The sequence below is a fragment of the Elgaria multicarinata genome, chromosome 2 (assembly GCF_023053635.1).
Source record: "Elgaria multicarinata webbii isolate HBS135686 ecotype San Diego chromosome 2, rElgMul1.1.pri, whole genome shotgun sequence".
Taxonomy (NCBI): Eukaryota; Metazoa; Chordata; class Lepidosauria; order Squamata; family Anguidae; genus Elgaria; species Elgaria multicarinata.
The window spans coordinates 179,644,662-179,667,413 of NC_086172.1; the positions used below are offsets into that span (position 1 = coordinate 179,644,662).

At 50.1% G+C, this 22,752-nt stretch overlaps 1 protein-coding gene across 20 annotated transcripts in view; it reads left to right on the plus strand.

The window, feature by feature from the left end:
• The first annotated feature begins 12,148 nt into the window (after nucleotides 1-12,148).
• TRIM9 (tripartite motif containing 9) overlaps nucleotides 12,149-22,752 on the plus strand; it is an 87,835-nt gene continuing 77,231 nt past the window's right edge. For 19 of the 20 annotated variants that reach the window (XM_063118260.1, XM_063118251.1, XM_063118258.1 and 16 more), the window contains exon 1: nucleotides 12,149-13,039. In XM_063118260.1, coding sequence (XP_062974330.1) covers nucleotides 12,149-13,039 — 891 coding nt within the window. The remainder of the gene's footprint in view (nucleotides 13,040-22,752) is intronic. The other variant, XM_063118266.1, reaches the window with a different exon arrangement.

Genomic DNA, 22,752 nt, shown 5'->3' on the forward strand with positions numbered 1-22,752 from the left:
GAAAAGCAGGAGACCAGATTTTAATTACTACTTGATCCTAATAAGGAGTCATTAAAAAAAGGTGTCTGAACATTTCCAAGAAAGTGACATTTCCAAGAAGGTGACGGTGTTTCTAAAATTAATTAGCAGTTGTAGAACTGTTGACCTTTTTCATGCATCTCAGTGTGAGCTGGGAAGGCCGTGTCTCAACCGCTCCTCTGCCGTGACTTATCTCTCTCTTTAAGTTAGCGGGAGGCGGAAGCCCAAGATGGCATGATAGAGATTTCTAAGGTTGTGAATGGAGGAGGGACAGCCATGGGAGAGATTTCTCTCTCGCAGAAGACCACAACACAAACCCATCCAATGAATCATAGAATCATAGAATAGTAGAGTTGGAAGGGGCCTACAAGGCCATCAAGTTCAACCCCCTGCTCAATGCAGGAATCCAATGAAACTGATGGCAGCAGATGAAAGAGAAGTAATAGGAAGAATTTATCCATTTATATCATTTATATTTCAGATTCTGGAGCAATGAACAATAAAAGATAAAAATGATAAAAAGAAAACAACAACATCATATTAAAAATTATGGTTTTTAAAAACACAGTACAAATGAAAACCATGGGGGGTCAGTCAAGGAAGGCTTCCTAGAATAAAGCTCATTTTAGGAAGCACCAGAAACAACACAGTATTGGTGCTTGCCTGACCTTCAGAGGCAGAGAGTTCCATAGGAAGAGGCCAACACAGTGAAGGCTCTTCCCCAGTTGGACTTCCCTAGTCATAGGTCTATGCAGAACCACCAGGAACAGGCCTTCTGATGACTTCAGTCTGTAGGGTGACCCTATGAAAAGGAGGACAGGGCTCCTGTATCTTTAACAGTTGCATGTCATTTGTATATATGGAGAACCTGATGAAATTTCCTCTTCATCACAACCGTTAAAGCTGCAGGAGCTATACTAGAGTGAGCAGATTTAAAAGAGGGCAGGGCACCTGTACCTTTAACTGTTGTGAGGAAGAGGGAATTTCACCAGGTTCCCCTTATATACAAATGACACCTGCTGAAATTCCCTTTTCTATGCAACTGTTAAAGATACAGGAGCCCTGTCCTCCTTTTCATAGGGTCACCCTACTTCAGTGACCAGGCAGGTGGATGAGGAAGAAGGTGCTCTCCCAAGTATCTGATCACTTTGACATAATTAACATGGTGTTCATTGTCTTCTGATGGTCACTGGCTTAGATGTCTTTAAAAATAGAGTGGAGAGATTCATAGAAGATAATAGGTATATGAATGTCTATTGGGTGACCAACTTAGGCCATGACCCTTAAAGGTGGACTAAAATCATGGTAAACAAACAAACAAACTGTAGTTAGGATCAGCTTGATTGATAACTGGCAAATAGAGGGAGAAAACGTGGAGGCAGTGACAGACTTTGTATTTTTGGGCGCAAAGATTACTGCAGACGCTGACTGCAGCCAGGAAATCAGAAGACGTTGACTTCTTGGGAGGAGAGCAATGACAAATCTTGACAAAATAGTTAAGAGCAGAGACACCACACTGACAACAAAGGTCCACATTGTTAAAGCAATGGTAGTCCCCGTAGTAACCTATGGCTGCGAGAGTTGGACCATAAGGAAAGTTGAGTGAAGGAAGATAGATGCTTTTGAACTATGGTGTTGGAGGAAAATTCTGAGAGCGCCTTGGACTGCAAGAAGATCCAACCAGTCCATACTCCAGGAAATAAAGCCAGACTGCTCACTTGAGGGAATGGTATTAAAGGCAAAACTGAAGTACTTTGGCCACATAATGAGAAGACAGGATACCCTGGAGAAGAGGCTGATGCTAGGGAAAGTGGAAGGCAAAAGGAAGAGGGGCCGACCAAGGGCAAGATGGATGGATGATATTCTGGAGGTGATGGACTCGACCTTGGGGGAGCTGGGGGGTGGCGACGGCCGACAGAAAGCTTTGGCATGGGCTGGTCCACGAAGTCACGAAGAGTCGGAAGCGACTGAACGAATAAACAACAAAACATCTCTGATGACCAAATGTTGGGGACAAAAGAGCCATCTCTGTCACACCTTGTTTATGAGCTTCCGAGGGAGGCTTTTGGCCAGATGAAAAATCCTGGAGTCGACGGAGTGCTGTTTGGTCAAGCCAAGTAATTTCTGTGAGTTGGTGGTGAATTGGATCCAACTTTATGGAGAACAGTTGTCCAAGGAATAATTTTGGCATGAGGTTCTTATTGCAGAATTGGGAAGGAGACATGACTCATGCAAAGTGGCTGAGTCACAGAGCTTGGCAAGGAAGGCGCCAAGAACTGAGACAGGAGAGGGCCGTCGCTACACTTGCAGTGTTTTAGAAGATGCCGGCCTAATCTACACCTGCCGCCATTTCGCAACGGAGGAGGGATAATTGTGTGGTTTTCCACTTGTGCGATCGTCCCTCACGGGGCACACGTGAGGAAAGTTTCCCACGAGTAAAGCAGAGCCATTGTGGGAGGACATGCACCCTGTAATGGCGCTTGCGAAGGTGTATCGGGAGAAATGGGTGGGACTGGATAGATGGGTATGGGGCACGGATATTTTTTTTTAATAACTCCTCCAAGATGTGCATTAGCAGAAATACATAGAAACGCAGGGGGGTGGAGGATACGTACTGTGTCAAAAATGCTCTCCTATGCATCAACATGGTTGTTGCAACACCACCCCCTCACACACAAGGCTTTGACGCACACCCCTCCCTCAGGCTAAGCACCACCACTTAAATACCTGAGGAAGGGGTAAAAAGAAAAGTATCACCTTTCCCTTGTAGCAGAGGGAAAAGGTAAGGAGATTTGGAAAAGGCTTTTCTGTGACTAGAGCAGGCTGAAGGTTTAATGTAATGTGCTTATTTATGAACCAATAGAGCAGGAGACACAGCCAAACTGACACGTGGTTTTATGGTAGCAAAATAAAGAAAATGTTTATTGTAGTTTACAGTTCTTAGTTCCTTCGAATTCCATTCCAATCCTGCCTATTCTTAAGAATACAGGTCGTAACAAATCAAATAATAATAACGATCCTTAGTCCTTATGATCTTATTTATTTATTTATTACATCTTTATACCACCCAATAGCCGAAGCTCTCTGGGCGGTCCACAAAAATTAAAACCATTGGGAACATAATCTTATTTTCACTCACTCTTCACACAACTCCTGACAAGAAATCACACAACTAAACACATCTACCCTCCAAACCCCATCACCTACTGAACCCTCAAACCACTCAGCCCCCCAATATATAGACTCCTCCCCCTTTCCACAGCATCACCAGCCACACCCACTCAGCCCAACATTCCGCACTCTCTAGACCAGCCTTCCTCAACCTGGGGCGCTCCAGATGTGTTGGACTACAACTCCCAGAATGCCCCAGCCAGGCTGGGGCATTCTGGGAGTTGTAGTCCAACACATCTGGAGCGCCCCAGGTTGAGGAAGGCTGCTCTAGACATACTTACACAGATATACCTAAGGGAATAGAAATGTGGGTAATGCCACAGTTGTGTTAAAAACAAAATACACATGGTTGGCACCAAAACACGCCAATAGCCAATCAAAAACTGTGCTGAAAATGGCGGCCACCCACTCCCGCACATGTCCGAAAACGCTCCACATGCCCCTGACAGCGGGTTGGCTGTTTGCTGAGCCAGGCGCTCCTGGCCTTGACAGAAAGAGCTTTGGGAAGAGGGGACACACCAGCTGCGGACTTTGGGATCGTAGCGAGAGAGCCTGAAAAGGCATGCCAAAAGCAGTCAGCGATATTCCTGAATCACTGAGGGGTCATCCTAGATCACTGCAGGAGTAGGTGAACGTCATGGGACCCGGTAGGGACGACTATGATTTTATTCCAAAATAAATGGCTGGTGTAGATTAGGCCGTCCTCCTCTTCCAAAGAGCCAACGTCAATTTCAGAGCAGGCCCGCACACTAAGGAAGCGGATCTTTGGCCTGGGTGCTGGTACTACAGGGAAATGCTGAGCAGACACAATGCCAGGGGTGTGTGCTGCCAGATCCCACCCACCCCAGTCCGGCCATTCTGCCGGAGGAATTAGGATGTGTTATACGTGGGGCTGCCTTTGAAAATGGTCCAGAAACTTCAACTGGTGCAAAACAGGGCAGCACGCTTACTAACAGGGACTGGCCGACGAGACCACATCACGCCAGTCCTTTTCCAGCTTCATTGGCTGCCAGTCCAGGTCCAGGCCGATTCAAAGTGCTGGTATTAACATTTAAAGCCCTAAACAGCTTGGGGCCAGGTTATCTGAAGGAACGCCTCCTCCCATATGTACCTGCCCAGACCCTAAGGTCATCTTCAGGGGTCCTTCTCCGTGAGCCCCTGCCAAAGGAAGTGAGGCAGGTGGCTACCAGGAGGAGGGCCTTTTCTGCTGTAGCACCTCGGCTGTGGAATGAGCTCCCTAAGGAGGTTCGCTTGGCACCTACATTATATGCTTTTAGACGCCAGGTGAAGACCTTTTTATTCTCCCAACATTTTAACAATCTATAAATTTTAAATAACATGGTTTTAAATTTGTAATTTTGCATTGCTGCTGTTTTTATCTGGTTGAGCTTTTATATTGTATTTTATATTATGGTTTTATACTGTTGTTTTATATGTTGAATGGTTTTAATTTTTGTGAACCGCCCAGAGAGCTCCGGCTATTGGGCGGTATAGAAATGTAATAAATAAATAAATAAATAAATAAATGTGTGCTTTGGAGCTGCATTATGACAATGGAACCAGTTACCTAGGGAGGTTGTGGGCTCTCCCACCCTAGAGGCCTTCAAGAGGCAGCTGGACAACCATCTGTCAGGGATGTTTTAGGGTGGATTCCTGCATTGAGCAGGGGGTTGGACTCGATGGCCTTGTAGGCCCCTTCCAACTCTGCTATTCTATGATTCTATTCACCCCAGCCACTGCTAGGATAAACACACCGTTCTCATCCCACTTGTCATCCTCATGGATGAGAAGAACGGGGTAAGAGCTGGTGGGGCAGCAGCAGTAGCACAAAGTCCTGGAAGAGATGAGCTGGAGACCTTGCACTAGATAGCGAGAGCGGGCACTCAGGTAGCCCCTCTCCAGGAATCATTGGCCCCTATTGGCCATCACTCTATGAGGTTTCTGCACACATTTTAAGTGCCCCCCCCTCAAATTGCTGTCTGGGTGTTTGTATTGTTATCGTGCTGTTGTCCTGCCATCACTTTCCAATTCACCCATAGAAAAGCTCCCTCTTGGTGGCCCGCTTGACCCAGCCAGCCCCTCCTCACTGCTGCATCCAAATGATGAGTAGTTGGAGCAGAGCCTGCTTGACCCAGTTTCACTCCTGAAGACTTTCATTCATTGATCCTATGCAAAAAAATAAAGAAATCCCAAAGCCCCATGGATGTGGCACACAAACGGATCTGCACTGGACTCCTGTGGTCCTCCCTGCTGCCATATTCATGGGGGTGAATGTGGGGCCAGTCCAAGATCCCTTTTCTCCTCCCTTCCATTCATTCCCTCAAGTTCACCAGAAGCTTGCCTATATAGGCCCCATTGAAATTAATGGGGGGGGGGAATTATTCAATTAGGGTGACCCTATGAAAAGGAGGGCAGGGCTTTAACAGTTGCATAGAAAAGGGAATTTCAGCAGGTGTCACTTGTATATAAGGGGAACCTGGTGAAATTTACTCTTCATCACAACAGTTAAAGCTGCAGGTGCCCTGCCCCCTTTTAAATCTGCTCACTGTAGTATAGCTCCTGCACCTTTAACTGTTGTGATGAAGAGGGGATTTCACCAGGGCCGGATCGACACTACTGCTTTAAAGCGCTTTAAAACAGTTTTGACAACTGTATATAGAGTGTGTCCTGGGCCCCAACAGTTGTCAAAACTGTTATAAAGTGCTTTAAAAGCAGTAGTGTAGATCCTGCTCAGGTTCTCCATACATATAAATGACACCTGCTGAAATTCCCTTTTCTATGCAACTGTCCTCCTTTTCATATGGTCACCCTGTTCTGGGAATTGCACAAAAACACTATTGGATTGCGCTCCCTAGGTCAGATCTGATACCTCTCCCACTTTGCTGCCAACTTTAAAAAACCCCATTTGTTAATCTTATTCTTATTTTGCCAGAGACTGTTTTCCATTGCCTTTTAATAAAGCCAGACCTGAGCATCCCACTATTCCAAAGTAAAAGAAAAACAACAACTTTGAAGACTACTATGGGACTTTTCTGGTCAATGCACCTTTGAGAGCCAGTGTGGCCTAGTGGTTAGAGTGTTGAACTGGGACCCAGAAGTCATAGGTTCAAGTCCCCACTCAGCCATGAAGCTCACCTTGGGCTAGTCACTGACTCTCAACCTAACCGACCTCAGAGGGATGTCATAAAGATAAAATGGAGAGGAGAAGGGTCGTATAGGCTGTCCTGGGCTCCTTGAGGGAAAAGTGGGATATAAATATAATGAATAAATGAATGAATTAAAGGGGGAACAAGAAATAGTATACGAGAGATCACATTTTCCAGAATGCAAGCAATCTTGATCTAGAGTGTTCTGAAACCAGAACAATATTAGTTCCCAAAGGATTTGTTAAAATTCAGGCTACATCAGATGTTCTCATAGTCTGGCCATCCTCAGAGTGTGTGAGTCTACATCCTGCCTGGTTTCCCGTTTGAGCTCATGATGTTCTCATCACTTACAAGGAGGAGTTGGAGGAGCATTTGGTTGGAAAAAGAGAAATAGGCATGAGAAACGCATCTGGTTAATTTCAAAAACTTCCTCATAGCAGCAGAAATGCTCCAGGGAAAGGCAGGTACTGTACATTTTGTCCCAGGACCTATCTTTACTCCACCAGATAAACAAACTCTGTGGCCTGAACGTCTGCCATTGGCTCTCTGCTAGTGATATTAGGATAGGGGGGCTGTATCTCTCCCCATCTATGTGTGGGACAAATGGCAGTGTTGGGAAGGGTTAAAACCACATGTTTGGCTTTGCGATCCCAATCCAGACCTCTACACTGCTATGCAGGTAAAAATAGGGTGACCCTATGAAAAGGAGGACAGGGCTCCTGTATCTTTAACAGTTGCATAGAAAAGGGAATTTCAGCAGGTGTTGTTTGTATATATGGAGAACCTGGTGAAATTTCCTCTTCATCACCATAGTTAAAGCTGCAGGAGCTATACTAGAGTGAGCAGATGTAAAAGAGGGCAGGGCACCTGCAGCTTTAACTATGGAGATGAAGAGGAAATTTATTTTTTTATTTATTTATTGCATTTCTATACCGCCCAATAGCCAAAGCTTTCTGGGCAGTTTACAAAATTAAGACAATTCAAGACAATTCATCAGGTTCCCCATATATACAAATAACACCTGCTGAAATTCCCTTTTCTATGCAACTGTTAAAGAAACAGGAACCCTGTCCTCCTTTTCATAGGGTCACCCTAGGTAAAAAGCCAAAACACAGGCCCTGATTATAGATATCCTATGCAGGGCTGTGAAGGTCCCAGAGGAACTGAAAGTAGCCTTTGACAGCCTTATACTCCATGAATTTGTCTTAAGCCTCAACCTCTGACCCCTAGACATTATCTCCAGTCCTCCCCATTCTACCGAGTTCTGACATTATTCAGACATATTCTTTTGCCATCACAGGGGCTAGAAACTTTCTTTTAAAAAAGGAAAGAAAAAGTTGGAGCGTGTTTAGAGGAGGGCAACCAGGATGATCAGGGGTCTGGAAACAAAGCCCTATGAAGAGAGACTGAAAGAACTGGGCATGTTTAGCTTGGGGAAGAGAAGATTGAGGGGAGACATGAGAGCACTCTTCAAATACTTAACAGGTTGTCACACAGAGGAGGGCCAGGATCTCTTCTCGATCCTCCCAGAGTGTAGGACACGGAATCATGGGCTCAAGTTACAGGAAGCTGAATTCCAGCTAGACATCAGGAAAAACCTCCTGACGGTTAGAGCAGTACGACAATGAGGTCGTGGGCTCCCCCATCACTGGAGGCATTCAAGATGCAGCTGGACAACCATCTGTCAGCTATGCTTTAGGGTGGATTCCTGCATTGAGCAGGGGGTTGGACTCGATGGCCTTCTAGGCCCCTTCCAACTCTACCGTTGTATGATTCTATGATCCTTCCAGACTGCAGGACACAGAATCATGGGCTCAAGTTACAGGAAGCCGGATTCCAGCTGGACATCAGGAAAAACCTCCTGACTGTTAGAGCAATACGACAGTGGAACCAGTTGCCTAGGGAAGTTGTGGCCTCTCCCACCCTAGAGGCATTCAAGAGGCAGCTGGACAACCATCTGTCAGGGATGCTTTAGGGTGGATTCCTGCATCGGGGGGGGGGTTTGGACTCAATGGCCTTATAGGCCCCTTCCAACTCTACTATTCTATGATTCTATGACCCCATTGGTTTCTAGTATTATGTAAGAAATGTCTCCCTATTTACATTCTCCACTCCCCTTACCCTCTTTTTTCCCTCATAGGGGAGATCCTCCCCTTGATCAGATGCTAAGAATGTCATACTAGAGGCCTTCAAGAGGCAGCCGGACAACCATCTGTCAGGGATGCTTCAGGGTGGATCCCTGCATTGAGCAGGGGGTTGGACTCGATGGCCTTAGAGGCCCCTTCCAACTCTACTATTCTATGATTCTAAGTGAGCACAGTTTCTCAGGATGCTAAAGTCTGCCTTTGTATCACCACCTCATAGAGTTGCAAGAGGCACATTGCCCTGACGAAGAGCAGGGTCTTGCTTCCAGATGACGGCACTTTCTCTTTTAAAGGCAGACATAAAGCATAGAGCGCATGCACAAAGCTGTCCCTGATGAGCCAGGGAATCTATCTGGTTTCATAACCTTTCCCTCCACATCTAACCGCTGCTGCCTCCCTCCAAAGGGTTTAGCAACCAGGGAAGGGATGATTGCAGCTCTTTTGGCTTGGAAAACAGCAACACTCCTCAGGGCTATATTGAACATGACAAGGAATAGCAGCAGCATCTTGTATGACCCAAAGCATTATCTCGCTGAATTAGAAAGGGCTGAGACGCCGCGTCAGGTAGAAAACGGCAGGATGAGATGATGGTTCATGATCAAGGGGAGGGTTGCATAGAGAGCAGCTGCACTCGTCCTCTTTCCCTGTCTGTGGCATGTTTGTGTATCGATTTGCACGTTAAACAGATGATTTAAACCACCACGTATCTTACCCAGATACAGTGGAAAACAACAACCCAGAACTGGCAAAGCAAGAGAGAGGGTGGTTCTTTTATTTAGCCAAAGGGAAGCTGGGCTCTGGAGTATTGGGGGGGGGGGAGGAAAATGCAGCTAGAGAAGGCAATCAAGATAATAAATGAGCACCTGGAGGCAGCTGTCAAGAGATTTTAGGAATGCATACACAAAGAATCATAGAATCATAGAATAGCAGAATTGGAAGGGGTCTACAAGGCCATCGAATCCAACCCCCTGCTCAATGCAGGAATTCACCCTAAAGCATCCCTGACAGAGGGTTGTCCAGCTGCCTCTTGAAGACCTCTAGTGTGGGAGAGTCCACAACCTCCCTAGGTAACTGGTTCCATTGTCGTACTGCTCTAACAGTCAGGATGTTTTTCCTGATGTCCAGCTGGAATCTGGCTTCCTTTAACTTGAGCCTGTTATTCTGTGTCCTGCACTCTGGGAGGATCGAGAAGAGATCCTGGCCCTCCTCTGTGTGACAATCTTTTAAGTATTTGAAGAGTGCTCTCATGTCTCCCCTCCATCTTCTCTTCTCCAGGCTAAACCTGCCCAGTTCTTTCAGTCTCTCTTCATAGGGCTTTGTTTCCAGACCCCTGATCATCCTGGTTGCCCTCCTCTGAACATGCTCCAGCTTGTCTGCGTCCTTCTTGAATTGTGGAGCCCAGAACTGGACGCAATACTCTAGATGAGGCCTAACCAGGGCCGAATAGAGAGGAACCAGTACCTCACGTGATTTGGAAGCTATACTTCTATTAATGCAGCCGAAAATAGCATTTGCCTTTCTTGCAGCCATATCGCACTGTTGGCTCATATTCAGCTTGCAATCTACAACAATTCCAAGATCCTTCTCGTTTGTAGTATTGAATTGATACTAGTATTGAATTGATACCTAACCAGCGCCGAATAGAGAGGAACCAGGAGCTCTTGTGCTCCTGCCTCATGTGTCCCCTGCTGTACGTGGTGGTCAAAAGGATGGCCTGAGGAAGCTGGAACTGTCAGATTACCAGCAGGAAGGCAACAGGTGTGACCCACCAGAGGTGGCCTAACCATTGGGCAAGGTGAGGCAGCATGCGTGAGGTGGCAGATTATGGGGTGCCATTAGAACAACAAGGGATGGTCAATTCCTTGAAGGCTGATCGATTGACCTGTTATGGGGTGGATCGATTGCAGGGTGGGCTTTGTATGTTGGTACACGCACCAATTTCCTTGCGGACACCTCAGTCTCCAAGGAGGGTCATTGCATCATTTCTATAAAGGGGAGGGGGAAGCGAAGTGTGGGGGAGGGCTGCTCTTTCAGGCTTGCCAGTTTCCTGCCTGGACACCGGTGGAACAAAAGGTGCTGGACTGGAAGGATCTTTGGTGTGTCCCGATCGGAGCCATGTTTTTTCTTACCCGCCCCTGGGCTCTTGCCGGCCTCCCAACTGGACCCTGGGGCCTTGATCCCCACTGCGGTAGAATTAAGGGCTTCTTCGCCCAGGGACCTGCATCAGAAGGGCTGGGAAATTCCCCCCGACCTCTTCCTATGGCATACAGAGCCATTCAAGGGCGTCTGCAGCGAGGACAGGAAGAGTAGTAATCACAAAGGAACAGATGTTCCAGGATTGCAATACCCATCTACGTATTGTTTTTCTAGTCTTAGAATTATCTGCACTCTGCACATGCATAAATGCCTTGTTTACCATTGGTTACTGTATTGCAAAACTGTCTTATGATTGGTTTATTATATGAGGAAGTTCTGTTGTTGCTTCCGAAGATGTTACCCTATAAGTATCTTAGCGTTGCCTACAACTAGTGGGTAGTCCTTCAGATCCTCTAGGGCAGTGGTTCCCAAACTTTTTCAGGTAACTGCCCCCTTGGTTCTACAAACTCATGCCCAGTGCCCCCATCCTACACTATAAAAATCATTATTCAGAATGCCCTTTAAATGGGAAGCACCTGCCACAGGCTTGCCGAGGGAGGGAGGGAAAAGAGAGCGACCGCCTCTGTTTTGCAGCCGGCGTGGCGGGGCACACCAAGCAGGGTATGTCTCTTCATTAGTGTTTTGGTGCTTTTGAAACATTTCAATTCACCTTTAAAAGGACTCTTCTTAAATGCTATTAATACATGCGTGGATTCTTCCCCTATATGGCTTGGGACCAAACTACCTTCTCCCATAAAAGAATGTCCCTGGGTTTTAAGACCTTCTGGAGAGGCGCTTCTCGGAAAAGACCACCTCAACCGCCCCTCTGCCACCCCCTTGCCTCTTAACGGGGGATTGCCCCTTGCCTATGCAATCCCACCGCCCCCAAGGGTGGTTCCATTTTGGTTCCACTTTGGGACCCACTGCTCTAGGGTTTGCCGCCTTGCAGCACTGCAGGCTGCTCATAATAAAACTTTTCCAAGACGAGAGAAATCGTGCCTTGAGAGTCTTTGACCGCCACTCCGCGAACCAAGGGAACCTGCCCTTTCGCTTCCTCCCCACCGCCCCCGAGCTGCCTCCATCAGCCCAGATCCGAGGCTCTCTGCAGCTGCAGCAACCGAGCCGCCTGCCTGCCTGCCTGCCTTCTTCGGCACAGCCCGGGGAAGCGCGTGGGAAGCAGCAGCAGCCAGCTCGAGGAGGGGCGGGGCCTGGGAGCTGGCCTTCGCCCAATGGCGGCCGGGCACCGTGCGCGGGCGACCAATGGCGCGCGGGGCGGGCGGGGCGGGCGGGGCCGGGGCGCTGCGCGTCCGACGGCCGGGGCGGCGCTGCTGACTCGCTGGCTGGCTGGCTGGAGGCAGGCAGGCAGGCAGGCAGCAGGCAGCAGGCGCACCCCGCCGCCGACCCCGCCGCCGCCGCCGCGCGCTGTCCTCGGTGCTGGAGGCGCGCCCGCCCGCCGGCTCGCTGGCTGCCTCGCTGGCCGCCGTGCTGCTGGGCGCCGCCGAGGGCCCGCGCCCGCCGCGCCGCGCCAGCGCCATGGAGGAGATGGAGGAGGAGCTGAAGTGCCCCGTGTGCGGCTCCTTCTTCCGCGAGCCGCTGATCCTGCCCTGCTCGCACAACCTGTGCCAGGCCTGCGCCCGCCACATCCTGGTGCAGACGCCCGAGGCCGAGTCGCCGCGCAGCCGGCGCGCCTCGGGCTCGGCCGGCTCGGCCTCCGACTACGACTACCTGGACCTGGACAAGATGAGCCTGTACAGCGAGGCGGACAGCGGCTACGGCTCGTACGGCGGCGGCTTCGCGAGCGCGCCCACCACGCCCTGCCAGAAGTCGCCCAACGGCGTGCGCGTCTTCCCGCCGGCCGGGCCGCCGCCGCACCCGCACCCGCACCCGCCGCACCCGCACCACCTGCCGCCGCCCGCCAACGCCGCCGCCGCCGCGGCCTCCTCCTCCTCGCTGGCGCCCGTGCCGCGCAACGCGTGCCTGACGTGCCCGCAGTGCCACCGCAGCCTGATCCTGGACGAGCGGGGCCTGCGCGGCTTCCCCAAGAACCGCGTGCTGGAGGGCGTGATCGAGCGCTACCAGCAGAGCAAGGCGGCGGCGCTGCGCTGCCAGCTGTGCGAGAAGGCGCCCAAGGAGGCCACGGCCATGTGCGAGCAGTGCGACGTCTTCTACTGCGAGCCCTGCCGCCTGCGCTGCCACCCGCCGCGGGGCCCGCTGGCCAAGCACCGGCTGCTGCCGCCCGCCCAGGGCCGCGTCAGCCGCCGGCTCAGCCCGCGCAAGATCTCCACCTGCACCGACCACGAGCTCGAGAACCACAGCATGTACTGCGTCCAGTGCAAGGCGCCCGTCTGCTACCAGTGCCTGGAGGAGGGCAAGCACTCCAGCCACGAGGTCAAGGCGCTGGGGGCCATGTGGAAGCTGCACAAGGTCAGGCCCGGGGGGGGGGGGGCTGGGGGAGAGGCCGCCGGCGGGGGGGGGCGCTCTGCAGGGGCGCAGGGTTGGGGGGGGGGGACACGACCCGTGGGCTGGAGGGGAGAGGCCGGCGGCGGGGGGGGGCGCTCTGCAGGGGCGCAGGGCTGGGGGGGACACGACCCGGGGGCTGGAGGGGAGAGGCCGGCGGCGGTGGGGAGGCGCTCTGCAGGGGCGCAGGGCTGGGGGGGGACACGACCCGGGGGCTGGAGGGGAGAGGCCGGCTGCGGGGGGGAGGCGCTCTGCAGGGGCGCAGGGCTGGGGGACACACACACACGACCCGGGGGCTGGGGGGGAGAGGCCGGCTGCGGGGGGAGGGGCTCTGCAGGGCTGGGGGGGGACACACGACCCGGGCGCTGCTCCCCCCTCTCGCCCCGTCTCCTTGCTCGTCTTGCTTCCAAACAGCCTCCCCCAACCCAGCGCCGTGCAGATGTGTTGGGACTACAACTCCCAGAATCCACTAGCCTGGGAGATTCTGGCCCTTACAAGTCCAACACATCTGCTCCGTGCCGGGTTGGGGGAATGCTGCTCTTTAAAACAATCTCCACCAGCCCAGATGTTTTGGACTACAACTCCCAGCATTCCTGCCACACTGGCTGGTCTGATGGGCATGGAAGCCCAAAACTTCTGGAGGGCACAAGGTGGGCAAAGGTTGCTCTAAAGCCCTCTCCAGCCCTTCTTCCTTGGTCCTCCCATCTGCCTGACTCCCTCGAGCCGTTCCCCAACTTGGCTTCCCAGACATTGTAGGGAACTACAATTCCCAACATCCCCCTGCCAACATAGCCAAGGGTAGGTGTGATGAGGGTTGTAGCCCAGCGGTGCACCCAGGGGTGGGAGAAGGCTGCACCAGTGGTTCCTCTCTTCCTCCCTCCCTCCCTGCATCACTTGACTTCCTACCTTCCTATCTACACCCGCCATCCCCAACCTGGTGTTGTTTTTATCTGGTTGAGCGTTTATATTGTATTTTATATTATGGTTTTATACTGTTGTTTTATACTTTGAATGGTTTTAAAGTACAGAGCTCCGGCTATTGAGCAGTATAGAAATGCAATAAATAAATAAATGTGTAGGACCACAACTCCCACCATTCCCAACCAGCATGGGGATGATGGGAGGCCGAGTGCAGCACATCTGGAGGGCATCAGGTTGGGGGAGGCAGGTCTGCCTCCCCTTTCTCTGCTACTTCTCTCTCTCTCTGTCTCTGAGCATTTTATCCATCCAGGCAATCCGTACCTTTCCTACTCATCAGCCCGTTCCGCCTCTGCCCCTCCGGTCCTCTTGCTCACCTCAGCTGCCCGCCATCTCATTCTCCCTCCCCACCTCTAATGCTTCCGTTAATGCCACCCCCAGTCTTTGCTTCTCTATGGGCTTGCAGTGCCCCCCACTTTCCGAGGGGTCCAGCTGCTCATTCGGCCACCAGGGTATCCTTCTGCCTGGGTTCCCTCTGCCCCCCCCTCCTGCCACCACTGTCCTTTGTTGGCTGCCATTCAAGTCTTTGCACCAAGCTGCCTGCAGTAGCAAGCAGCACAGCGTTGTAGGTGGGGGCAGGGTGAATTTTACGTTGACAGATGAGTGCTGTGGGGGCCGACGGTCCAGGAGCAGGGCTGGCATGGGACAGACTGGGCTGCTGCCCCCTCTGCCCCCTCCCTTAAATCACCCCTAGCATCGCCCAGGCTTCTGTTGCCTTCAAATGCTCCCTGGCAGTGCCAGCACAGACGTCTCGTTTGCCAAGGATGCAGAGATGGAGGCTGCAGAGGCCGTGCCGGAGATCTGAACTCATAGAGGAGCGGCGGGGGCGGTGGGGGGCTCACGTTTGGCTCCGCTCCTCTCCTAGGGTCTGATCTGGAAACTGTGCTGCCTCCTTCCAGATAACAAAGGGATGTGTCATCTTTATTCTGTGCTGGGGGCAGGGAACACACTTTGCATATGCTCAGAGACGGTCTTCTGATGCTGGGACTGAACACAGGCATTGGGGGTGGGGGTGGGAGAATGTTCTGGGGTTCTGCCTGGCTCAAATTAAGCCCTTGGGTGACTGGCTGGTAAGGAGGGACCTTAGGGGTGAGGGGTGTTGAGCCAGTGAGAGATCTGGAGAACACTGGAGGCGGATGGATTTTTGGATTGTATGGGGAAGGCAACACTAGAGCAGATTTCTCTTCAGAATGCTAATCATCCTCTCTGCCGCTTTATAACGCACGTACCTTGGCAAAGCGAGCGCCTGAAATGGAACTGAAGAGATTTCGAGGCAAGAGCGGAGATTAAGGCTGCAGTTCCTTCCCACCCCCCAGCACCAAATCCACCCTCCCTCTGCCTAGCCCCACACCACCCACCTCCATCTAGCTTTCATCTGGGATCCGTTTGCACGATGGCGACCCTGTCTCTGAGGTAACTAGGGCAGAGGACTGACTGTGATGTGGCTGGATGTCCCCTCCTCCCCCACCTACCCTGATGGAACACGTAAGCTGCAGCGCATGGGTGCACATTGACACAATTGATTGCCCCATCCCCCATCCCTTCCCTGCGCTGTCCAGGCACGGAGCCAGGATGTGGCGCATACAACATGGCAGGGGGCGGGTGGTGGTGGCAGGGACCACTCAGGGACACGTTATCCCCGGAGTGGCTACAAAACTTCACAGAAGTGTAAGGATGATCAATATATGCACAATATATAAATGCACAGTTACAAGATGGGGGACGCTTGTCTCAGCAATACTACAAATGAGAAGGATCGTGGAGTGGTTGTTGGAGTTCACAAGCTGAATAGGAGCCAACAGTGTGATGTGGCTGCAAAAAAGGCAAATGCTATTTTGGGCTGCATTAATAGAAGTATAGCTTCCAAATCACGTGAGGTACTGGTTCCTCTCTATTCGGCCCTGGTTAGGCCTCATCTAGAGTATTGCGTCCAGTTCTGGGCTCCACAATTCAAGAAGGACGCAGACAAGCTGGAGCGTGTTCAGAGGAGGGCAACCAGGATGATCAGGGGTCTGGAAACAAAGCCCTATGAAGAGAGACTGAAAGAACTGGGCATGTTTAGCCTGGAGAAGTGAAGATGGAGGGGAGACGTGATAGCACTCTTCAAATACCATATTTCTTCGATTGTAAGACGCCATCGATTGTAAGACGCACACTAATTCCAGTACCACCAACAGAAAAAAAAACCTAAGACACACCCGCGATTCTAAGACGCACCCCATTTTTAGAGATGTTTATATGGGGAAAAGTGTGTGTCTTAGAATCAAAGAAATTGGGTGCTTGAAAGGTTGTCACACAGAGGGCCAGGATCTCTTCTCGATCATCCGAGTTCTTTCAGTCTCTCCTCATAGGGCTTTGTTTCCAGAGCCCTGATCATCCTCGTTGCCCTCCTCTGAACCTCCTCCAGCTTGTCTGCATCCTTCTTGAAGTGTGGTGCCCAGAACTGGACAAGATGAGGCCTAACCAGTGCCAAACAGATAGGAACCAGTACTTTGTGCAATTTGGAGGCTATACTTCTATTAATGCAGCCCAAAACAGCATTTGCTTCCCCCCCCTTTTTTTTTTTTTTTGCAGCCACACCGCACTGTTGACTCATATTCAGCTTGTGATCTGCAACAATTCCAAGATCCTTCTCACTTGTAATATTGTTGAGCCAAGGGTCCCCAAGGTAGTTTGTCCCCTAGGAGGCTGCAGGGTCTTGTCTGGGGCCACCCAGCAATTTTTTTTTCACTGCAAATAATGTTGTCAGCTTGCTCCAAGTTGCTCTTGGCAGTGTGAGTGGTTCTCTCCCCTTCTGTATCCTCACAACGACATTTTGAGGTAGGCTTAGGCTGAAGTATAGCAACGGGCCCAAGCTTATTGAGTGAGTTTCATGGCTGAGCAGCAAAACTGACCCCAGACCTCCCCAGTCCCAGCCGGTTCTCCCAACACACCCGAGTGGCATCACTTATCATAGAATCATAGCATAGCAGAGTTGGAAGGGGCCTACAAGGCCATCGAGTCCAACCCCCTGCTTAATGCAGGAATCCACCTTAAAGCATCCCTGGGAGATGGTTGTCCAGCTGCCTCTTGAAGGCCTCTAGTGTGGGAGAGCCCACCACCTCCCTAGGTCACTGATTCCATTGTCGTACTGCTCTAAAAGTACTGCTCTAACAGTACTTCACCGAGAGTAATGTCTCCAGCTAAGTAACGTCAACAGCAATGTGAGTAAAAGCCGCCTCTTGAAGTATGCTTTAGTTCTTCATTGCAAGTGGATTCTAAAGATCTTAGGAGATGTACTGAATTGCATTATTCTTGAGACCATCACTCATAATTTATAGATATATGAATGCTTGAATGGCCAAGTAATTGCTATTAAATGAAGTGTTTTTCGTCGGCAAGGGACCAAGCAAAAGTCTTGAGAGAGCGCTTTGGACGTGACCCAGGATCGTCATGCTTGCAGGGCCGGTGGTTTGAGGGATCAGAATTGCCAGGCACCTGCCAAGGCCAACCAGCCCCCAGTACCCACCCCCCACTCTGACACCACTGCTGAATCCTGAATGCTCCTGGCCCTGCTGTGGCTGCTCCTTCTTGCTGTCTTAGCTTGTTCTTGTGTTCTCTCAGAACGTGCAAGCAGTGGCAAGAGCCATGAGGGCTAGTAGCATCCTCTGGCCAGTTGTATGGACCAGGTCTCAACTGTAGGCTGACCCTATGAAAAGGAGGGCAGGGCCCCTGTATCTTTAACAGTTGTATTGAAAAGGGAATTTCCGCAGGTGTCATTTGTATATATGGGGAACCTGGTGAAATTCCCTCTTCATCACAACAGTTAAATCTGCAGGTGCCCTGCCATCTTTAAATATGGTCACTCTAGTATAGCTCCTGCACCTTTAACTGTTGTGATGAAGAGGGGATTTCACCAGGTTCTCCATATATACCAATGACACCTGCTGAAATTCCCTTTTCTATGCAACTGTTAAAAGATACAGGAGCCCTGTCCTCCTTTTCATAGGGTCACCCTACTCAAGGGAGAGGGAAGGTGAGTGGGCGATAGTAGAGTGACCATATGTAGGCTGACCCTATGAAAAGGAGGACCGGGCTCCTGTATCTTTAACAGTTGTATTGAAAAGGGAATTTCAGCAGGTGTCATTTGTATATATGGAGAACCTGGTGAAATTCCCTCTTCATCACACCAGTTAAAGCTGCAGGTGCTCTGCCCTCTTTTAAATCTGGTCACTATAGTATAGCTCCTGCACCTTGAACTGTTGTGATGAAGAAAGAATTTAACCAGGTTCCCCATATATACAAATGACACCTGCTTAAATTCCCTTTTCTATGCAACTCTTAAAGATACAGGAGCCCTGTCCTTTTCATATAGTCACCCTACTCAAGGAAGAGGGAAGGCGAATGGGCGATAGTAGAGTGACCCTATGGAAAGGAGGACTGGGCTCCTGTATCTTTAACAGTGGCATAGAAAAGGGAATCCGAACAGGTGTCACTTGTATGCGTGAAGCACCTGGTGAAATCCCCTCTTCATCACAACAGTTAAGGCTGCAGGAGTCCTGTCCTCTATTGCATCTGGTCAAGAGGGCAGGGTTCCTGCAGCTTTAACTGTTGTGATGAAGAGAGTATTTCAGAAAGTGCTGCCTGCATACAAATGGCACCTGCTGAAATTCCCTTTTCAATACAACTGTTAAAGATACAGGAGGCCTGGCCTCCTTTTCACATGGTCACCTTAGTGATGGTGAGGAGGAGGAGGAGGTGGAAGAGGTGGGCCCACTCCAAGGTGCACCAAGAGTACTCCATCAAGGGGCTCCCCAACACCTGGCCCTGCAGATAAAAATGTGAACTTCTCAGCCACTACACCCTGGTCCCACCCAGACTTTCCCATCAGTTGGAGAACTCAAAGGCCCCTAGGATGGCTCTTGGCAAAAATGCAGCTCAGTATTTTCTAGGCCTCGTTGACATGCTCTTAGAGTCGGCTTTTGCAGAATCCTGTTAGCATGCTTTACCCATGGGAATCTTCACGGAGCCAACGCAGGAACAAAGCTGTGTTTGCCTTGGCGAAGGACAATATTTGCTGCTAAGACAAGGCAGCTGGAAAAAAATATCCCTGTAATTTGCATCTGTCACCCCCCAGCCCAAGTCTTCTCCCAAGTAACGAACACTTTGCTCAGCTCCACCTTTGTCAAGTCTGGAGCATCTCTGCAATTCCCACAGCCTCGTATAATGTTTGTACATCACGCAAGGCTGAAATTGGTTACTAGTTCCCAGTTCCCTGTTCCCACTATGGGGTAGCTTGTTTTGGAGTACAGGAGCATATAAGCGTTGAGTGCACTAGCAAATAGTCCAAGCTCTGTTAAAAAGAAGGAAGGAAGAGAAAGAGGGTAGGAGGGAAAGGAAAGGAAAGGAAAGGAAGTGTTGAATATTTCTGTTCATCTTTCCACAGAAGTGCTCAGGGGAGCTTACATAAAAGTCATAAAGGAACTTAATGCAGAATTTTAAAATGCTCTCCAAAATGACAGTGCATAATCCAACAGCATCAAAGAGACAGGCAGAGCAATAACAAATAAAGAATACAGGAGAATGGTGCCTAACAGATCAGTGTGATGGCCAATGGAACTCTTCTAGGAAGGGAAGTCCAAAGGCAGGGTGCCACCATCGAAAAGGCCCTGTCTCCAGCCACCGCCCTCCTAATCTTTGAGGACTTTGTGTCACACACGGCAGGGTTTCTACAGGTAAGGCTATATGGGAGGAGTGGTCTTCCAGTTATTCCAGTCTCAAGCTGTTTCAGGTTCAGTAGATTAAAACCAGCACTTCCGATTGCAACTGGATACGTACTGGAAGGGGCTATGGCTCTTCATTTGCATGTGGAAAGTGCCAGGTTCAGTCTCCTGGGAAAGTCTCCTGCCTGAAACTCTGAATAGCTGCTGCCAGTCAGTGTCGACAATGCTGGGCTAGAAAGACCAAGGGTCTGACTCAGTAGAAGACTGGTAAAATCCTGTATTTAAAGTTCTCATGGCCATTGAAGTGGGTGTTTGTTAGCAATTTCACCACTATGCTCAAACCCTACAGCAGTATTATTATCCCTATATTCCAGAGAAGGCGGGATGGGGCCTGGAAGAAGAGCCACATTACTACTACTACTACTACTACTACTACTTCTCCTCCTCCTCCTCCTCCTCCTCCTCCTCCTCCTCCTCCTCCTCCTCCTTCTTCTTCTCGCTCACCCCAGAGTGCAGGACACGGAATAACAGGCTCAAGTGAAAGGAAGCCAGATTCCAGCTGGACATCAGGAAAAACCTCCTGACTATTAGAGCAGTACGACAATGGAATCAGTTCCCTAGGGAGGTTGTGGGCTCTCCCACACTAGAGGCCTTCAAGAGGCAGCTGGACAAGCATCTGTCAGGGATGCTTTAGGGTGGATTCCTGCATTGAGCAGGGGGTTGGACTCGATGGCCTTGTAGGCCCCTTCCAGCTCTGCTATTCTATGATTCTATGATTCTATTATTTCTTACCTGCCTCTCCCTCTGGATAGAGGTGGGGAACAATATTAAATACAATATAATACATGATAGAACTAGTTAAAAGAGCATATACAACCAATACAGTATTAAAATAACAATCACAACATCTTAAAAGTCTTAGGTTTAAAATTCATCTGGGTAGGCCTTAGACAGTGTATGTGATTGGAGCGGAAGACCATGATGGTGGCAAAGCTATAAAGTTCCCTTCAAGGTGATATTCTTGTAAGGATCCATCCTGCCCATAAAACTGCTGCTCACAGAAGCGCCTTTTGGTTTACAGCTTCCAGTTTATATGAAACCAGATCACGCAGGGGGCAAAGCAAACACTGCCCAGGGGAATATGCAGAAGTTGATAAAGTGCTAAAAAAAAACCGTTGGCGACTCAGCTTTGCGTGGCACTTGGCGAAAAGAAACAAAAACTCCCCGGGTGAAATTTAGCCAAGAAATCATTTTGCTTATGATGGAATGGCATCTCACATTTCAGGCTGGAACAAAATGCAGCGTAGGCACGGCAGCCCCCGTGGGCCTTCCTCCGTTCTCCCCCAGGACATCTGGTGCTACAAGAGACCAACATCACCACCCACCTGCTTCCTTACCCGCTCCCACACGGGTTGTCATTTCTCTGAGCGTGATGAGATCACGCCGTGCACTGTATGTGCTGCACTAGCATCGCAGTGTGGTTTAGTGGTTAGAGCAAGAGGAGGCCATGTGATGCCCACGGACACCAAGGCAACCCCAGACACCTTGCTTGGCACCCACCAAAGGGCTCTACCCCTCCCACTTTTTTTAAAAAAAAAATTGACACATTTTGCCACCTTTGGCTGGGATGGTTGTGAAACAGGTTTCTGTGGGTGCTGAAAACTAATAACCTAAGAACATCAGAAGAGCCCTGATGCGGGATCAGACTGAGGGTCCATCTAGTCCAGCACTCTCTTCACACAGCGGCCAACCAGCCATCGGCCAGGGACCAACAAGCAGGACATGGTGCAACAGCACTCTTCCACCCATGTTCCCCAGCAACTGGTGCACACAGGCTTACTGCCTCAGATACTGGAGATAGCACACGACCATCAGGACTAGCAGCCATGGATAGCCTTCTCCTCCAGGAATTTATCCAATCCCCTTTTAAAGCCATCCGAATTGGTGGCTGTCGCTACATCCTGTGGTAGTGAGTTCCATAATTTAACTCTGTGCTGTGTGAAGAAGTCCTTCCTTTTATTTGTCCTGGATCTCCCACCAATCAACTTTATGGGATGACCCCACTGGGTTCTAGTATTTTGAGAGAGGGAGAAAAATGTCTTCCTATCCACATTCTCCAGACCAGGCATAATTTTGTACACCTCTATCATGTCCCCCCCTTAGCCTCCTTTTTTCCAAGCTAATGCAAGCGGGCCAGAGTGGGTCTTATATGTTTGAACCTTCTGATTCCAGTTATCAATCTGGCCACTGCACTTTGCACAAATTGTAGCTTCCGAACCATCTTCAAAGGCAGCCCCACGTAGAGCGCATTGCAGTAATCTAACTTGGAGGTTACTAGACATTACCAGGGATGATGATGTCATCCTCCCCCCATTGTTCTGAGCTCTCCCTGTTGTAATGGAAAGTGTTTTGGGGTGTCTTCTTCTTGAATGGGCAGTTAAGACACATTTGCTTAACCAAAGGCCTGCTTCTGATGGCGAGGAAAACTGCTATAACTGGTTTGTTGAATAAAGGAACTATCCAAAGTATTGTGAAGCACCTTGGATAGCTCCTTTAGCGTTCACCACCCCACTGACATTGGAGCCACCAGCCTCCACTGCTTAGATGGCTTCAAAAGGGGATTTTACACATTCATGGAAGGAAAAGAGGAAGAGGTCTGTCCATGATGGCTGTACGAAATCTCCAGGTTCAGAGGCCCTTTCCCAGTGAATGCCAGTTGTTGGGGCGCTAAGAGCAGGCAATGGCTACTGTATTGTATTCATGTTTCGGCTATTGGGCGGTATAAAAATGTAATAAATAAATGCCCTTTTTGCAGAGGCATCTGATAGTCCACCGTGGGAAACAGGACACTGGATTAGATGGACCTATTGTCTGATCCAGCAGGGATCCAACAGCAAAAAGCTCCCCTCCCCACTTCAGTTGATTTTCAGGGAGTACTCTGTACTGGCATAAAAGCCTGAAATGGTGTGCACATTCAGAGTGAAGGCACTGTTGTCACTC